The 16,163-nt window shown below is 34.1% G+C and overlaps 4 protein-coding genes and 1 pseudogene across 4 annotated transcripts in view; 4 read left to right on the top strand and 1 right to left on the bottom strand.

Annotated features, from left to right (window-relative positions):
• LOC146719798 (uncharacterized) overlaps positions 1 to 16,163 on the top strand; it is a 192,963-nt gene that overhangs the window by 29,427 nt on the left and 147,373 nt on the right.
• LOC146719802 (uncharacterized) lies at positions 271 to 1,197 on the top strand. Its single transcript, XM_085489517.1, has one exon. The coding sequence runs from the start codon at positions 297 to 299 to the stop codon at positions 723 to 725; it is 429 nt and encodes a 142-aa protein (XP_085345643.1). The 5' UTR covers positions 271 to 296; the 3' UTR covers positions 726 to 1,197.
• Positions 8,265 to 10,016, top strand: LOC114943331 (ciliary microtubule associated protein 1A). Its single transcript, XM_029318917.2, has 4 exons — positions 8,265 to 8,425; positions 8,504 to 8,716; positions 8,818 to 9,019; positions 9,758 to 10,016. Exons 1-4 carry the CDS (start codon positions 8,377 to 8,379, stop codon positions 10,014 to 10,016), a joined length of 723 nt encoding a protein of 240 aa, XP_029174750.1. The 5' UTR covers positions 8,265 to 8,376.
• Positions 10,377 to 12,035, top strand: LOC114943305 (ciliary microtubule associated protein 1A). The gene is made up of 4 exons (XM_029318897.2): positions 10,377 to 10,581; positions 10,839 to 11,033; positions 11,127 to 11,280; positions 11,755 to 12,035. The coding sequence occupies exons 1-4, from the start codon at positions 10,431 to 10,433 to the stop codon at positions 12,005 to 12,007; spliced, it is 753 nt and encodes a 250-aa protein (XP_029174730.1). The 5' UTR covers positions 10,377 to 10,430; the 3' UTR covers positions 12,008 to 12,035.
• LOC114943323 (histone-lysine N-methyltransferase SETMAR-like) lies at positions 12,659 to 14,858 on the bottom strand (annotated as a pseudogene).

Here is a 16,163-nt window from a genome sequence, read left to right as displayed (position 1 = left end):
CTTTGGCCTTAGACCAACAACCTCTAGAGGACGAGACGGTTCTCCAGAACCGGGACTCTGATCCAGGTATGTCCTCTCGCTGACCCTCGTCTTTTTCGTGGCAAAGAGGGGACATAATCGACTCCGTTCCTCTATGATCTTCCGATTTTTTCAGACGTTTAATTCGTGGAAAATTCTTCGATTCAAGATCATCCAAATCATATTCCGACGCAAGAAGAAACGACTCCGATTAACCCTACGATAGACGAATTTTTTGGCTCGTGCGAGAAATCATCCTCTGATTCTCCTTTTCAGCTATGTTTGATTTCGTAAGAAACATCATTTGTTCGGGTCTTGAAGAAGATCGCCGTACAAACCTTCTGAAACAATACGAAGTCAAGGACAGCCTTGCTATCCTAGGCCCACCGAAACTGAACAAACTTCTTGTGCCAGCTCTGAAGTCATCGGCGTCTATCATCAAACAAAATGAGTATCAAGCACTTTCTCAATCTCAAGTTGCAGCGTCCTTGAATGCTTTCGGTTTGGCTATTTCTCTGCTCCTGAGTCCAGAGATTAAACAATTACTTTCTGAAGAGGCTATTCCGGCTTTGCATCATTTAGCAGATAGTTTCCACTTACTTTCGGCTTATCAGCATCGTCTTTCGATGGCTCGACGCGCTTTTATCAAACCATATCTAAGTTTAGTTGGCAAGAATGCTGTCGACAACGCTCCTGTCGACGAGTGACTTTTTGGGACTTCTTTTGCCGATAATTTGAAGGACGCTCAGGCATGTGAGAAAGCTGCGCGAGATCTACTCAGATCTGCCCCAGTGGTGACAATACCTAACCCCCAACCGGTCAGACATCCTACGTTGAACAGTCTCATCTACAAGGGAAACAATCGGGAAATGCGAAGACTCTTGCACATCAACCTTTCTTATTGGTTCGTCATGCAGGAGTACGTCGCCATTCGAGCCGATACAAGAACTGAGCTCGATCTCGCTCCTGTCGTCATTAAATTTGGTAAGTTCAGCAGGTCGCCTTGCTTTTTTCGCCAAAAATTGGTTCAAGATAACATCGGATGTTGTGGTTCTGGAAGCTGTTCAGGGTTACAAAATTCCTTTTTTCTCTCCTCCTCCAATGAGACCCTACTTTGAAGAACCGAAATTTTCAAAGTTAGTGTCTGCTCACTGTGACACGGAAATCGATCGCCTTTTGAACAAAGGTGCCACTTTTGCTGTGGACTTCATTTCGGATCAATTTCATTCATCATTTTTTTTTTCGCGAAAAATCATCGGGGGGTATGCGCTTCATTCTCAATTTAAAAGACTTAAATTTGCACATATCCCCTCCTCACTTTAAACTAGAGGACTGGAGAACTGTTGTACGTCTGATGCTGCTGGGATCTGAAATGGCTTCATTGGATTTGGAAGACGCTTATTTTTTAGTCCCAATTCATTCTTCTCACAGAAAATTCCTCAGATTCCAATGGCGGAAAGTGATCTACGAATTTGCAGTTTTGCTTTTCGGCCTCTCTACAGCACTTTTTATTTTCACCAAAATTTTACGACCAGTAACTTTTTTTCTTAGAGAACGAGAATTCGAATCCATTGTCTACCTTGACGACTTCCTCTTACTTGGTTCATTAAAAACGATTTGTCAAGCTAACGTACAAGCTCATGTTAATCTTTTAACTTCTCTTGGCTTTATTATTAATTATAAAAAATCTGAATTAGAACTCTCAAAGAGAAGAAAATATCTTGGATTTATTTTTGATTCGCAATTACAATCAATTGCGATGATCGTCGTAAAAAAGTTCTTAAAATGATTTTAGATTTTTTATTTAAATCATCTTGTTCTATTCGAGATTTCGCGAGAATGATTGGCTTGCTAGTTTTAGTTTGCCCGGCAGTTCGTTACAGGCCCCTTTATATCAAAAAATTCGAAAGAACAAAATTTTTAGCCTTAATCAAATCTAAAGACGATTATCTTGCAAGACTTATTTTACCTTCAAGTCTTCGAGATGATTTTCGTTGGTGGTTCAATGTTTTTTCCAATCGAAATCAATCTAATGCTATTTGTACAAGCCAATACGCCTTAGAAATTTTTTCGGACGCATCTTTGACTGGCTGGGGTTTTTCCTGCGCTTTTTCCAGAACTGCGCTCTCATGGCTGGTGGTCCGAAGATGATAAATCTCTCTATATCAATGCTCTGGAACTCAAAGCTGCTTTTTTCGCCCTTAAATGCTTTGCTACTGACTCTCCGTAGTGTTATCAATTTTAAGTAAGATTTCGCAGTTTCGAGATCTTACTTAGAATTGATAACACTACGGCTCTTTCTTATATTAATAGATTCGGCTCTGTTCAACACTCTCTTCTTTCTTCTATTGCCAGGCATCTGGCAATGGTGTGAAAGTAGAGATATCTTTTTATTTGCTTCTTATATTGCTTCAGCAGAAAATTTCATAGTAGATAGAGAATCTCGTCTTCCTGACGCTGATACAGAGTGGTCACTCATCTCATGCATTTAATGTTATTTTTGAAAAATTTGGTTCTTTTGACATTGACTTGTTTGTTTCAATGCTTAATACAAAGTGTGACTTATATGTTTCTTGGATCCTGATCCAAATTCTTTTGTTGTTGACGCTTTCATTCTGTCCTGGAAAGCTTTTTATTTTTATGCTTTCCCTTCTTTTATTCTTATTCCTCGTGTTTTACGTAAAATTTTTAATGATGAAGCAGAGGGAATTTTGATTGTACCCTGGTGGCCTTTCCAATCTTGGTTCCCTCTCTTTCATCGTTTATTAGTTTCTGAACCTCTTTTATTTTCCCCTGCTAAGTCCTTACTTTCCTCTCCTCTTAGGAATCAGTACCCAGCTTATAAGACTCTTTCTCTGGCGGCTGCGAGATTATCAGGCAAGCGTTTAGAAGCTGTTGGGTACCAGAATCGTCGTTAGACACCCTTCTAGCTTCTTTAGCTCCTTCGATGGTGAAGCAATATACACGCCCTCTCCGTAACTGGTGGGTTTTTTGCAAAAATTATCGAATTTCTCCATTTTTTCCAAAAGTCAGAGATGTAATCGATTTTCTAACGGAAGAATTAAAAATAGCAGGATCTTTCTCCGTTCTTAATACTTCAAGGTCTGCTATCATCTTAATTTCTTGCAATATAATTGGAGAAGATCCGTTAATCAAACGCTTTTGCAAAGGCGCGAATAGTATGAAACCTTCGGGCTCTCGGTACGATCATATCTGGGATCCTGCACCTGTCATTTTCAAACTTGATTCCTTCTTTCCCCACAAAAAATTGTCTTTAGAAAAGATCACCAAAAAATTGATCTTACTTCTTGCCCTTAGCTCAGGTCAACGCTGTCAAACACTTGCAGCTTTACGTATTTCCTAAATCTCTTTTCTTGGGGAAAGAATGATCATTAAAGTTCCGGATCGCTTGAAGGTTTCTGCTCCGGGTCGTTTTCAACCGCTCTTATCGTTTTCTCGTTTTCTTGACAGATCTAATCTCTGCATCATCGGCTTAATGGAACATTACTTACTTTGCACAAAAAATTTGCGTTCAAGTAATTACGATAATCTTTTAGTTTCGTTTAAAAAACCTCATAAAGCTGTTGGCGTACAAATCATAAGTAGATGGATTCGTGAGGCTTTGATAGATTGCGGAGTAGATAATTCTTTTGCTGCTTATAGCACTCGTCACGCGTCGACATCTTTCGCGGCTAAAAAGGGCGTCTCTGTAAATTTAATCAAGAGAGCAGCAGGCTGGTCTGCCGACTCTCAAATATTTGCAAAATTATATAATTGAACGAACTTACCTAGTGAAGTTTAATCATAATTATGCTGGGGGTCTCGTCCGGATAAAACTCCCTCCCTCTGTTAGCTTTCATCTTCACCTCTTTTTAAAATTTTTTCGCGATTTGCCTACTGGATTTGAACTATGACTAAACAACGCAACGTCGCGGCCCGTGCCTCCTAAGTTGGGGCTCTTTTGCTTTAGGATCTGAAATTTGTTGCATATGCGTGCACACAGGCACGACTACGCTATATTTCATCCGGACGAGATCCCCAGCATAATTATGATTGAACTTCACTAGCTAAATTCGTTTAATCACTAAATTATATTGTAGTCATATCTCACATAACAATTAAATGTTTAATTTAATTAAATTAATAAAATAAATTAAAAAAAAATAATTAAATTTATGTTACGTCCAGACTCAATTAAAAGAAGAGTCGAAGGAAGGACGCAACAATACTTATTCCTCAAACAAGCTTGGCGGTGCGTTTGTTTGAGCCGAGTGAACGTGCGAAGGCCCAAATAAGTCAGTGACCGGGAGTGTCACTTTACACTATTTAGAGGCTGTTCTCTCGGTGGTCCCTTTTTGGCAAGAGAATTAAATCTCTTTTGCTCAGGATTGGACCTAGTAGTGTGATTATTGGGAGGAGAGAGTTAATTAAGTAAAAGTAGAAGGTTCATGAGATAATTCATTTATTTTAAAATAAAAAACGTTCTTAAATTCTATTCGCTAATCCTAGTGAATGGATGTGTGTGGGTGTGTGTGTGCGTGTGTGTTTCGCGGGCGATACATGAGTACAGAGGGTTTCAATCGGGACTAGTGAGGAGAGAGTTAGTGTTAAAAATGTATAAGGGTCCCGATTGGATATTACAAAAATAGATATATTAAATAGCTACTTCTCTACGTGTATGTGTATGTGTGTGTTTGTGTGCGTCGGAGTCATAGGATGTTGATGATTCTGGTAGAGGGGGGAGGAAGGAAAGCTTGAAGGATCTCCACAGGGACTCCTACCGGATGTTCGTAGCCAGGAAGGAACATAGGAATAGCCGCGAACAATAATAATAATAATAATAATAATAATAATAGTAATAAGAGTAATAATAATTCTTGGATTATCGGAACTAAAGAAAAACTAGAAAATACATATATATGTCTCAGAAATAAATATTTTTATCGGCTCTCAATATAAAGAATATAAATATGATGTTTTCTAAATCGGCCAACAGAGCCAAAGCACGAAAAATTAATTATTCGTATTAATAATACAAAAGGGTCTGAATAGCTTAGTTGGTAAGAGCAGTCGCCCGGAAAGTGAAAGACGCGGGTTCGATTCCCGCTTCAGCGACTTTTCGGACCTATATTTTTCGCGCCTATTTCTCCATATGTAAGTTTCGAGATTAATTTATATATGGAACTTTGTGATCTCAAACCAAGAGATACAGTTCCGAATAATTAATTTTTCGTGCTTTGGCTCTGTTGGCCGATTTAGAAAACATCATATTTATATTACATATATATGTATTTATGTGAAAGGGAAAAGGAGGATAGGAGGGGGGGGGGGAATTATGCCAGGAAATCTATTATAGTTTTCATAGGAGGGAAGGGGATCGTGAATCTCTCGCTGGTACGGGAAATTCTCACAGGTTTTTAAGGGAGAGAAAACCGCGAATCTCTTACTGATGCGAGAAATTCTCACAGGTTTTCAAGGAAGAGAAAACCGCGAATCTTTTGCTGATGCGAGAAATTCTCACAGATTTTCAGGGAAGAGGAGGAAAATTCCAGAGAGACATTGGCGTTATATATATCTTGATATATGTATATAGTATATTTTTATTAAAGACTATTTCTTTCATACTACAACTCTAGAATATGTTAGTTTTGTTTGCCTTATTAATTTTAGCAAAATATTTATAATCATATATCCCGATTCAGCGATTTTCGGATCTATATTTTTCTCTTGCATTCATTTATTTATTTTCCGTAGAGGGGTTAAAGGGGTATTGAAATTAAATCTCAAAATATGAGATTATTTCATATTTAAAATCTTGGCCGTGTCCAAGTAAAAATTTGGTGCCTTGTGCACCGGTATTTAATTCTAACGAAAAATTATTTAGTTTCGTTAGGATAACGCATTGTCATCCGCGATTTGGCTCTTGTTGCCCGTCTTATACGTTAAATTTATATAATCATATAGTATATCGTAATAAAATTTCTGCACACATTTTAATTATTTAGTTTGCAAACTTGATTCTTGCTCCATGCGTATTATGCCTATAATGCTGATAAAAGCGGGAGTCATAATTTATGCGTCACGTTTACCCCGCCAAAATTCCGGAATAAAAGTTAATCCTGTTTGAGGTGAACGTATAAATCTGCGTTTATTTTCCTCACGCCAGACTTTGTAATCTTCATCTTGACAAAGCAGATTATCATGTTGCGCACAGGGACGGAGGGCGTGTGTATTGTCCTCCAGTACATCTCCCTGCAGACAAAATAAACGCATCATTATTTTCTGACAAAGAATAATTGTTGAATTTAAATAACTTACCTTGGATTTCTGGATCATGGCGTAGATCAGGATAGTCACGATTAGACACACCATTGTCGGTTTCATATCGTGTAATCTTGCGTATCGAATGCTTGCATCTCAATGCAATTTCGCGATATTTATATACGGCACTATCGAATATCTCTCTATATATTTGTTAAGCGATATTGACAATGAATAATTGCACGCGTTTGTTTCGTCACTTCCCAGCAAACACCGATATATAATTGTTACATTGCTATAATAAAACGGAATATAACAGGTAATATAACGTGTACATGTAACATCCATGTTAGTTGTAATTTCCCACTCATAGATGTAACATTTTAATATAACATATATTACGTTGTAGTTATATTGTAATTATATACCAAATAGCACATTGATGTATTGATAAGTCAGTGCTATCTTGGGATATAATGACAATATAACTACAATGTAATATGTGTAATATTAAAAATGTTACATCTACGAGTGGGAAATTACAACTAACATATACGTTACATGTAACATGCTTAAGTATATAACATTTATATACTGTGTTTGCTGGGTTGCGTAACACGCCATTTAATGAGAGCAATTAGATACTTCATCAAAGTGTTCCGCATTTTTTCTTTTGTATGTATATACAATTCTGATACAAAAGTTGCAGAAGCGTTTGATAAGTGTATTTAAATAAACTCCGATGTTACAGAAATAAAAGTATTCGACCTTTACATTTAAAATTCTTTTAATTTTTCATCTCCCGTGTTGTCGCACTTCTTGGGTGGGATGTTCATTTCTTCTCGCAACAGTTGTTTATAAGAATGGAAAAGGCATCAGAATTATATTTCTAAGGACTGCTATTCTTGAGAAATCTTTTGAAAAAAAAACTATATAAGCAATTTAAAAATACAATAAAACTTTTTACGAACATTACAATTTTATTGCAAATATAAAACGGACATTAAAATGTGTACAATATACATTATAAAATATATACTATTAAATTAAAAGAATGCAGGGAACACTTTTCCATCCTAAAAATTATGCTATTTTTCAAACCGCCGGAACTCGGCGAAAAATCCTCGTAGATTAAAAATTAAAAACACATTTTAGAGCTTAAAGTGTCAACTTTAACGCACTGTCGGTAGATTATAAAAATTTTTTTATTTTCTTTGTTCTAAGCTTTAAAAAGGAACTTACTGATTTGTTCCGTAAAATTACATACTTTTGACTTGAAACTCGATAAAAAAATTTTTTTTCGAAAAATTCAACTTTTGTTCCGTAAACTACATAATTTTGTTTACAAAACACTTTTTTTAAAATGATGCTTACGATTTTTTTTTGACCGATAAGTTACCTATACAATTTTATAACTAAAGTTGTATTTTTCAGAAAAAGGTTTGAAAATTTTTTATAATCACCGATAGCATGTTAAAGTTGATACTTTGAGCTTTAAAATGTTTTTGACTTTTTAATCTACGATGATTTTTCTTCGACTTACACGATATTATTTCTAAGAAAGGGTTTGCTTCAAAATCGTGTAAATCGGTCAAAAAATCGTAGGAAAATAAAAAAACTGTTTTGTATTTTGTAGGTAAAATGTTGCAATTTGTGATATTTGAATTAACTTTTGCGAAAGAAATTTTATCAAACTGCAATGTCAAAAATTTGTAATTTTAAGGAACAATATATCAACATTTTTTATGTAATGTAGATACAAGAAACTAAATTTATGATTAAATCATAAATAAATTAAGATTAAGATAAATTGTTAATTATTTTATATTCTAAATCAAAATATATTTTAATAAATATAAATTAATATAAATAAACACATGTATGTGTATATGGTTTTATTTTTTACTGGTTACTATGAATATATCAATTATATATCATAATTTACACTTTCATATTTTAATAACCTGTTGTGTCATAAAGTATATTTATTTTTTTTATTTTTATAATATTTTTTTAATTGATCTTTATGGACTTTATGGACTTTAGATTTTATTTTTTATTATATCTCTTGCATATATCAGGACAACAATAATAAAAATGGAAGGCAAAGAAGATAGATCGAAAGTGTTAAGCTGCATGATAAAAAGTAAGTTATCCGATAATTATTTACTTTGAGTTGTGGAAATCATGAATTATATTTATTACATAAAATTTTTGAATACAGGTCCTGGTCCAGTTTACAAATTGCCGACATTAATTGGTTATAACGGTCATGATCCATCTCGACGCAGAAATCCAGCATACAGCATGCAAGCTCGATCTGGCTTAAAAACTTATTTAATAGGACCTGGGCCTCGTTACAATATTAGAAATTTAACGAAGTCCGGGCGTGATAATCCACCTGCATACACAATTAGAGGCAGAGAAATATTGAAACGTGAGAGAAAGAGCTATTTTTTTTTCCTAATTTGAGCAGAAAAAAATTATAATAAGTTAATTATAGTATATAAAAATATTAGTAAGTTTGTATTTTGATAGTGCAAGATCTTGCACCAGGACCTGGAGCTTACTCTCCCGAATTATGCCCATCTATGAAACATCGTAGAGCACCGGCTTATAGTATGAAGTCACGTGGTGTAACAAAAATTTTAGATGAAGGACCTGGACCAAATTCATATTCTTTACCAACGTGTATAGGACCCAAAGTGCCCGATAAGTTTGCTCAGGGTGCATTTTCTATGTAAGAACACGCATATATATGCAGTTTATTTTCATTTTATGTAATACATTTAATCTTTTTTCTTCCTTTTTTCCCTTCTCTCTATATAGTATATACATATATGTGTATGTTGTATGTTTAATATATGTATATCACTATTTTATACATGTCCCAAGTAACAAATTTATATTATATATAAAATATATATATATATATATATATATATAATAAATTAATAATAATAATAAATTATATATATATATATATATATATATATATATATCCAGCAAACACCGATATATAATTGTTACATTGCTATAATAAAAAGGAATATAACAGGTAATATAACATGTAACATCCATGTTAGTTATACTTTCCCACTCATAGATGTAACATTGTAATATAACATATATTACATTGTAGTTATATTGTAATTATATACCAAATAGCACATTGATGTATTGATAAGTCAGTGCTATCTTTGGATATAATGAAAATATAAATACAATGTAATATATGTAATATTAAAAATGTTACATCTATGAGTGGGAAATTACAAATAACATATACGTTACATGTAACATGCTTAAGTATATAACATTTATATATTGTGTTTGCTGGGTATATAATAAATTAATAATAATAATAAATTATATATATATATATATATATATATATATATATTATACACAATTTTATATTATATATATTTTTTTATTTACTTATTGTATATAATATACATTTTATATCTCTTTTCAGCGCTCATTTTAATGAAATATCTAAGGAAATTATAGGTCCCGGTCCGGCCGCGTATATCAATATCGATTATAACATCATAAAACGACGAAGTCCGGCGTATAGTTTAAAGGGGAGATATATTATATCAGAAAAATATTACAGTCCAGCACCAATTTTTTATCCATTGTATGACACGCAAAAACGTGCACCTATATATTCTTTTGGCGTCAAGCATAGCCAATGCGCCGGAATACCCATGACACAATTAGACGAAGATTGATTCTTTAATTATAAATTATGTGTTTATATATATATACAAATACATAATTTAATATATATATATATATATATATATAGACTAATGTGTATGTAAATATTATATGTGTTTTATATTCTTTTATATTTGTTTGGAATAAATCTATTTTGTGAAAAGATTTGTGTGAAATATTATTTTTAAATTTTACATAATTTGTATATTTTATAACAATTTATTTTATTAATATTAAAACAATAATATTTTTTTCATATTTTTAGAATAATTTTTTTTATAATAAGAATACGACGATGGCTAAATGATAAAATCATTTTATGATAGGCAATTGTTTTCTTTAAAATAAAGTCAAAATTATGGTAATGTGACACGTCCAAATATATTATGTGTTAAATAAAACTGTCAAATTTACAAGTGAAAGAAATGTCATTGAAAAGAGATCGCAGAAAAAATGAGGGTGCAGGTGGAGGTGGGAAGAAGACGCAGAAGACAGAGGCAAAGACTGCCACTATGTGCCTTCAAATTAGTATGCATTTGTCGAAATATCTAATTTTGATATTAATCATGCGCAGGGGTGAAAATTCAATTTAAAAATATAATATTCCAAAAGTAATAATTATAAATTCTCTCACGTTAAAAGTGTTAATATTATATTATATTTAACAATTATAGTAATTACTTTTAATGTGAGAGAATTTACAATCAACAAACATTAGTAATTAATATTTTTCGATCACTTTTTATCATGTTTAGATTCAAAAATCATTTGATAATAAAATTATTAACAATTATATTATTATTATATAGCTTATAATAATATTATCTATATAGTTCCTGGACCTAAATATAAACTCAAGACACTCGTCGGCTATAGGGATCATTGTATCTCGAAATATCGAAATCCAGCATATACATTCGGTGGACGTCGCCCTATCCTTGATGTAGAAGACACTCCAGGACCAAAATATATGATTGACAAACGTAAACTTATAGGATTCACCTTTGGACATGCCTTAAAACATGGCGGTATAAAAACATTTTTTTATTTAAATTATATAGATTATGTCAATCAATTACAATTGCTTATGTCATCCCTCAATTTCTCTTTGCACTTGGTAGATATTACTTTTGGACCCGGTCCGAAATATAAGCTGCCAGATGTTTCGCGCGGTCCTTTCTTTTCAATAAAATGGAGAACCAAATTGAGAAAAACTGACGAGACACCAGGGCCTTACTACATTAAACCTATTGCTAGGGTGCCGGCATTTTCCATGTTCGTTTTAAAACTCTTCGGCCGGAATTCATTGGCAAATATTATTTTTTTATTATTTATTGATAAATATTATTTTCATTTAACTTTTTCTTGGCTGTACAGAATGAAAAATTCTTTATTAGAATTAAAGTATTCATAATAACAAATCTGGGCTATTACATATATGTATATTGAAAAAAACAAGAAAGCTAAATTACAGTTTTTCTATCAGTCTTTTGCATTGGGTCAACCTAACTTAAACGATAAAAAACTGTAATTATTTAACTTTCTTAGTTTCTTTTTATATACATATTTTTCATTCTGTATAGCTAATGAAGAGTTAAATTAAAATAATATTTGTCAATAAAACAGACCTAATCAACATTCCCTTAAGACGAGCTTGAATATATAAGATCGGTCTATGAATTCCGGTCTTTGTGATTTTCATCCGTTTTATTTAGAAATAACGTGTTATTACGAAGAATCATTTTATAGGGGATTACGCACTGTCACGACGAAACCCGTAATTAGCGCAGGTCCTTACCCATCGTGCAACCTAGACGTAGTAAAATCCAGAACCCCAACGTACACTATAGTTGGCGCTAGACGATCATTGCGAATGATGTCTGAAGGTGCGGATGTGCTATATGCTATTCGGCCACCCAAACCGACTCCCGCTTTTTCATTCGGTGTAAAGCACAGCGAATGTGCACCACCCTACATAATTGAATGTGACAAACAATGTTAGAAATGAAAAAAAAATTGTTTAAATATACCTAGACAGCACCGTGTCTAAAATTGGTGCATAAGACATCTTTAAGATGTTTTACGATGTTTTTGGGATATTGTACCCAGCAAACACAGTATATAACTGTAATATACTTAAGCATGTTACATGTAACGTATATGTTAGTTGTAATTTCCCACTCATAGATGTAACATTTTTAATATAACATATATTACATTGTAGTTATATTGTCATTATATCCCAAGATAGCACTGACTTATCAATACATCAATGTGCTATTTGGTATATAATTACAATATAACTACAATGTAATATATGTTATATTAAAATGTTGCATCTATGAGTGGGAAATTACAACTAACATGGATATTACATGTAACGTACACGTTATATTACCTGTTATATTCCGTATTATTATAGCAATGTAACAATTATATATCGGTGTTTGCTGGGTATATATATATATAATATATATATATATATATATATATATATGTATGTATACGTATATGTATATAGGGATATCATAAGATTTCTTAAAAGATGTCTTAAAGATTTCTTAATGATGCCCAGCGAACACCAAGTAACAATTATATAACTGTTAGTTATATAATTTTCTACTCAACAATGTAACACGTGTTACATTGCATTTACACTGTTGAGTGGGAAATTATAACTAACAGTTATATTATAGTTACTTGATGTTTGCTGAATGTCTTATACACTAATTTTGGACATAGTGCTATCTGGATATGTTATTATGAATTATTATATAATTCTTTATATTTACCGATTAATTATTAAAAATAGTAAAATTGAACCAAACTTTATCTGTGTTAGTGTAAAATGCTTTATTGTTTCAGTATAATTTAATTTTTGTGAAGAGCGCTGGTTAGGTAAGATTAGATTAGGTTAGTTCCCTAACAACACACATATTCCGAAGACGTTCAAAGAACATCCTGAGGATCAGGGCTGTCTTTGGTCATGTGGTGGCCCCTGGCACATTTAGTTTTGGGAGTTCCTTTTTTTCCTTACATCATTATTGTACTAAAAACTGTAAGAAATTTTAGGATTTCATGATATAACTCTTCTTTAGCGTTTTCCGGAGTTAACGACGTGGACGTAGAGAGTGTTTATGTAACTCCTTATATTTTTTATTTTTTATTTTTTATATTTAAAAATTTTTTTCTTTTTTTACGTTTTTTTCAAATTTTAAAAGCCTATTTTTAGGTTTTCAGTTCTCTAAAGGTTAAAGCTAAATATTATAAAATGCAGAATAAAAACACAAATCGCGGACCCTCTGGAACCCGGAGCCCCGGGCCCGGGCCCAGCGGACTCATGCGTAAAGACGGCACTGCTAAGGATGTCCAATGTCCTCTGGATATCCTCTGAATATTTTTCGGATGTTATTGTGCTATTAGGGTTCTCTTCAATAGAGAAGTTCCATAACTTTCAATATTCTTGTACAGATTCTACTGTGATTATTTTGTTATTTTTTCACAATATCTTGACCGTTTTTAATTTTTTTTATTTTGCAGCAGCCTGACTCTATTGTAATATATTAGATTTGTAAATCAATATATATAATTAATTAAAATTTATATAATTAATATAAAATTTATGTTCAGATACATCTCGATACATTTAGTCCAACGTTTTTCCAATTTTTTATTCCTTCTAAATAATAGGTTTTTTCAAGGTCCTCAAAATAGGCGTTTGTTTCAGTGATGACCTCTTCATTCGACCCAAATCTTTTACCGCTCAGCCATTTTTTAAGGTTTGGAAATAGGAAATAGTCGCAGGGTGCTAAATCTAGAGAATATGCTGGATGGGATAGCAGTTTGTAGCCCAATTTATGGATTTTTGCCATGGTGACTACACATGTGTGGACCCGTGCATTGTCTGGATGGAACAGCACTTTTTTTCGCCAAATGTGGTTGTTTCTGCTTCAAATCAATATTGAATCTGTTCAAAAGCTCTGAATAATATTCGTCTGTGATCGTTTTACTCTTTTCAAGGTAATCGATGTGAATGATACCGCGTGCATCCCAAAAAACGGTGGCCATGACCTTGTTGGCCGACAGACCCATCTTGGCCTTTTTTGGTGCACGTTCACCCGGAGAAACCCACTGTCTTGATTGTCCTTGGTCTCTGTTGTGTTGTGATGGATCCATGTTTCGTCCACGGTAACAAAACGGCGCAAAAACTTGTTCGGATTACGTCTGAACATTGCCAAACACTCTTTTGAAGTGGTCACACGGTTGCGCTTATAATCGAGTGTGAGCAGTTGCGGCACCCATCGCGCGGATAGCTTTTTCATGTCCAAATATTCATGTAAAATGTGATGTACCCGCTCAGTAGAGACAGCCTCAGCCAGCTCACACACTTTCATTCTCCGATCGTCCAGTATCATTCCATGGATTTTATTGACGATTTCTGGCGTGACGACCTCTTTTGGGCGACCTGAACGTTCGGCGTCACTTGTGCTGGTACGACCACAACGGAACTCTGTAAACCACTTCTTAACCATTGAAATTGATGGTGCAGAGTCCCCATAGTATTTATCAAGCTTTTCCTTGGTTTTGGTGATGGTTTTTTTACGCAAAAAATAATGCTTAATCAGCACACGAAATTCACTTTTTTCCATTTTCGTTACAATTCACGAGGTTGTCTGCTTTCAACGGCTGTCAAACACACACTAAATTACGCAGCTCGCTCAAACTTGAACAGTAGTCTATTCATAGATGGCAGTTGACGGCAGCACTATTGCATTTCAAGTTACTGCGCGGGAAATTCAAAAAGTCACTGACTTATCAAACTGCCCTCGTATGTCTGCCTCTCTCTTTCTCTCTTTTTGATCGGGCTCTCTTCAAGACCAGCTCGAGCCTTTCAGAGAGAGAGAGAGAGAGAGAGAGGGAGAGGGGGAGGGGGAAGCGGGAGAGAGGGGGAGAGAGAGAGGGGAAGGAGGGAGGAAGGGGGGAGGGAGGAGAGAGAGAGAGAGAGAGGGGGGCTATTAATTTTTATTTTTAGGAACTATCGTATCAAACCAATAATTTTAAATTACAATCAATTCAATTAATATTAATATTTTCTTCGTGTTTAATTTCTACACATGTTACATTTGATACCTTCAATTAAGTTTGTGGGTTTTATTTCAGTTATTGCGTGCAAGGATAAATATGGAGAAGTCTGAAGAATTATTTATATAATATTTTTCACGATCACCATCTCGATTTATTCATTAGCAATAATGAAAGATAATCAAATTCTAGAAAATTTATGGAGGACAATCTTTTATGCGGACGCGAGTTAATATATTTCTCTCCGTACAGTTTGAGAACTTTCTGCCTATTTTGTTTTAACCTTTTTTATTTTTCTCCTTATCTTTGGGCCTTATTATTTATTATTTCGTGTTAGTCGTGTCGGTCGCACGCTTTTTATTATTGTTATTATTGTTTTATATGCTCGGTCGCGACGTCTGTTTATATATACATATTCTTTTAACTCACATTTTATTCTAGGATATAATTTACTTTGTATTACACGTGCAGGCAATGTGGCACTTTTGGTGTAGGTTTTCTGTGTCGAAAGCGGCCGATTTCCCCCGCCGCCATCTAGCGGCGACGCGGTGAGTGAATAAGCCGGTTTCAAAGCCATTATCTACGGCTGAGCCGCGTTAAAAATCATTGTATACGGCTCAAGCCGTACGAAATGTATTGAAACCGGCTATTCCCCCACCGTGCCGTGGCAAGATGGCGGCGTGCGATTGGCCGTCTCGCGCACAGAAAACGCGCCGAAACAGCCACTTTGCCTGCACTTGCAATACAAAATAGTATGTGTAACAAGTGCGGATTGACAATTGTTCACTCGTGTGGGGTGGTCGCACTCGCCTTCGGCTCGTGACCAATTGTCAACTTTCCGCACTTGATACACAATATACTAATTTAATAAAATTTTTCTTCGCTTTTCTTTATGTGGCATTTTCCACGCTTTTCTTTATGGACTTTGTCAAGAAAGGTCGTGGTACTGTAGTCATTTTGTCACATAAGATCTCCGTAATTGTCCCTGGAATCGTTACTTGCTCTAATTTTAATCCGTTTTCATGTCGGCTATATTTTCCGCATTTGTCGTCTTCTCGTTGTGATTTCGCAACCGC

The sequence above is a fragment of the Nylanderia fulva genome, unplaced genomic scaffold, assembly GCF_048542155.1.
Source record: "Nylanderia fulva isolate GAGA-0341 unplaced genomic scaffold, ASM4854215v1 Scaffold86, whole genome shotgun sequence".
NCBI lineage: Eukaryota > Metazoa > Arthropoda > Insecta > Hymenoptera > Formicidae > Nylanderia > Nylanderia fulva.
This window is presented reverse-complemented; position numbering and strand designations above follow the sequence as displayed.

Excerpts from the sequence above, each read along its gene's own strand:
- LOC114943331 (XM_029318917.2), top strand. The coding sequence starts at position 8,377 with ATGGAAGGCAAAGAAGATAGATCGAAAGTGTTAAGCTGCATGATAAAA. Across the intron at positions 8,426-8,503 it reads GTTAAGCTGCATGATAAAAA|GTCCTGGTCCAGTTTACAAA; the intron begins GTAAGTTATCCG and ends TTTTGAATACAG. Across the intron at positions 8,717-8,817 it reads AGGCAGAGAAATATTGAAAC|TGCAAGATCTTGCACCAGGA; the intron begins GTGAGAGAAAGA and ends GTATTTTGATAG.
- LOC146719802 (XM_085489517.1), top strand. The coding sequence starts at position 297 with ATGTTTGATTTCGTAAGAAACATCATTTGTTCGGGTCTTGAAGAAGAT.
- LOC114943305 (XM_029318897.2), top strand. The coding sequence starts at position 10,431 with ATGTCATTGAAAAGAGATCGCAGAAAAAATGAGGGTGCAGGTGGAGGT. Across the intron at positions 10,582-10,838 it reads GATATTAATCATGCGCAGGG|TTCCTGGACCTAAATATAAA; the intron begins GTGAAAATTCAA and ends TTATCTATATAG. Across the intron at positions 11,281-11,754 it reads AGGGTGCCGGCATTTTCCAT|GGGATTACGCACTGTCACGA; the intron begins GTTCGTTTTAAA and ends ATCATTTTATAG.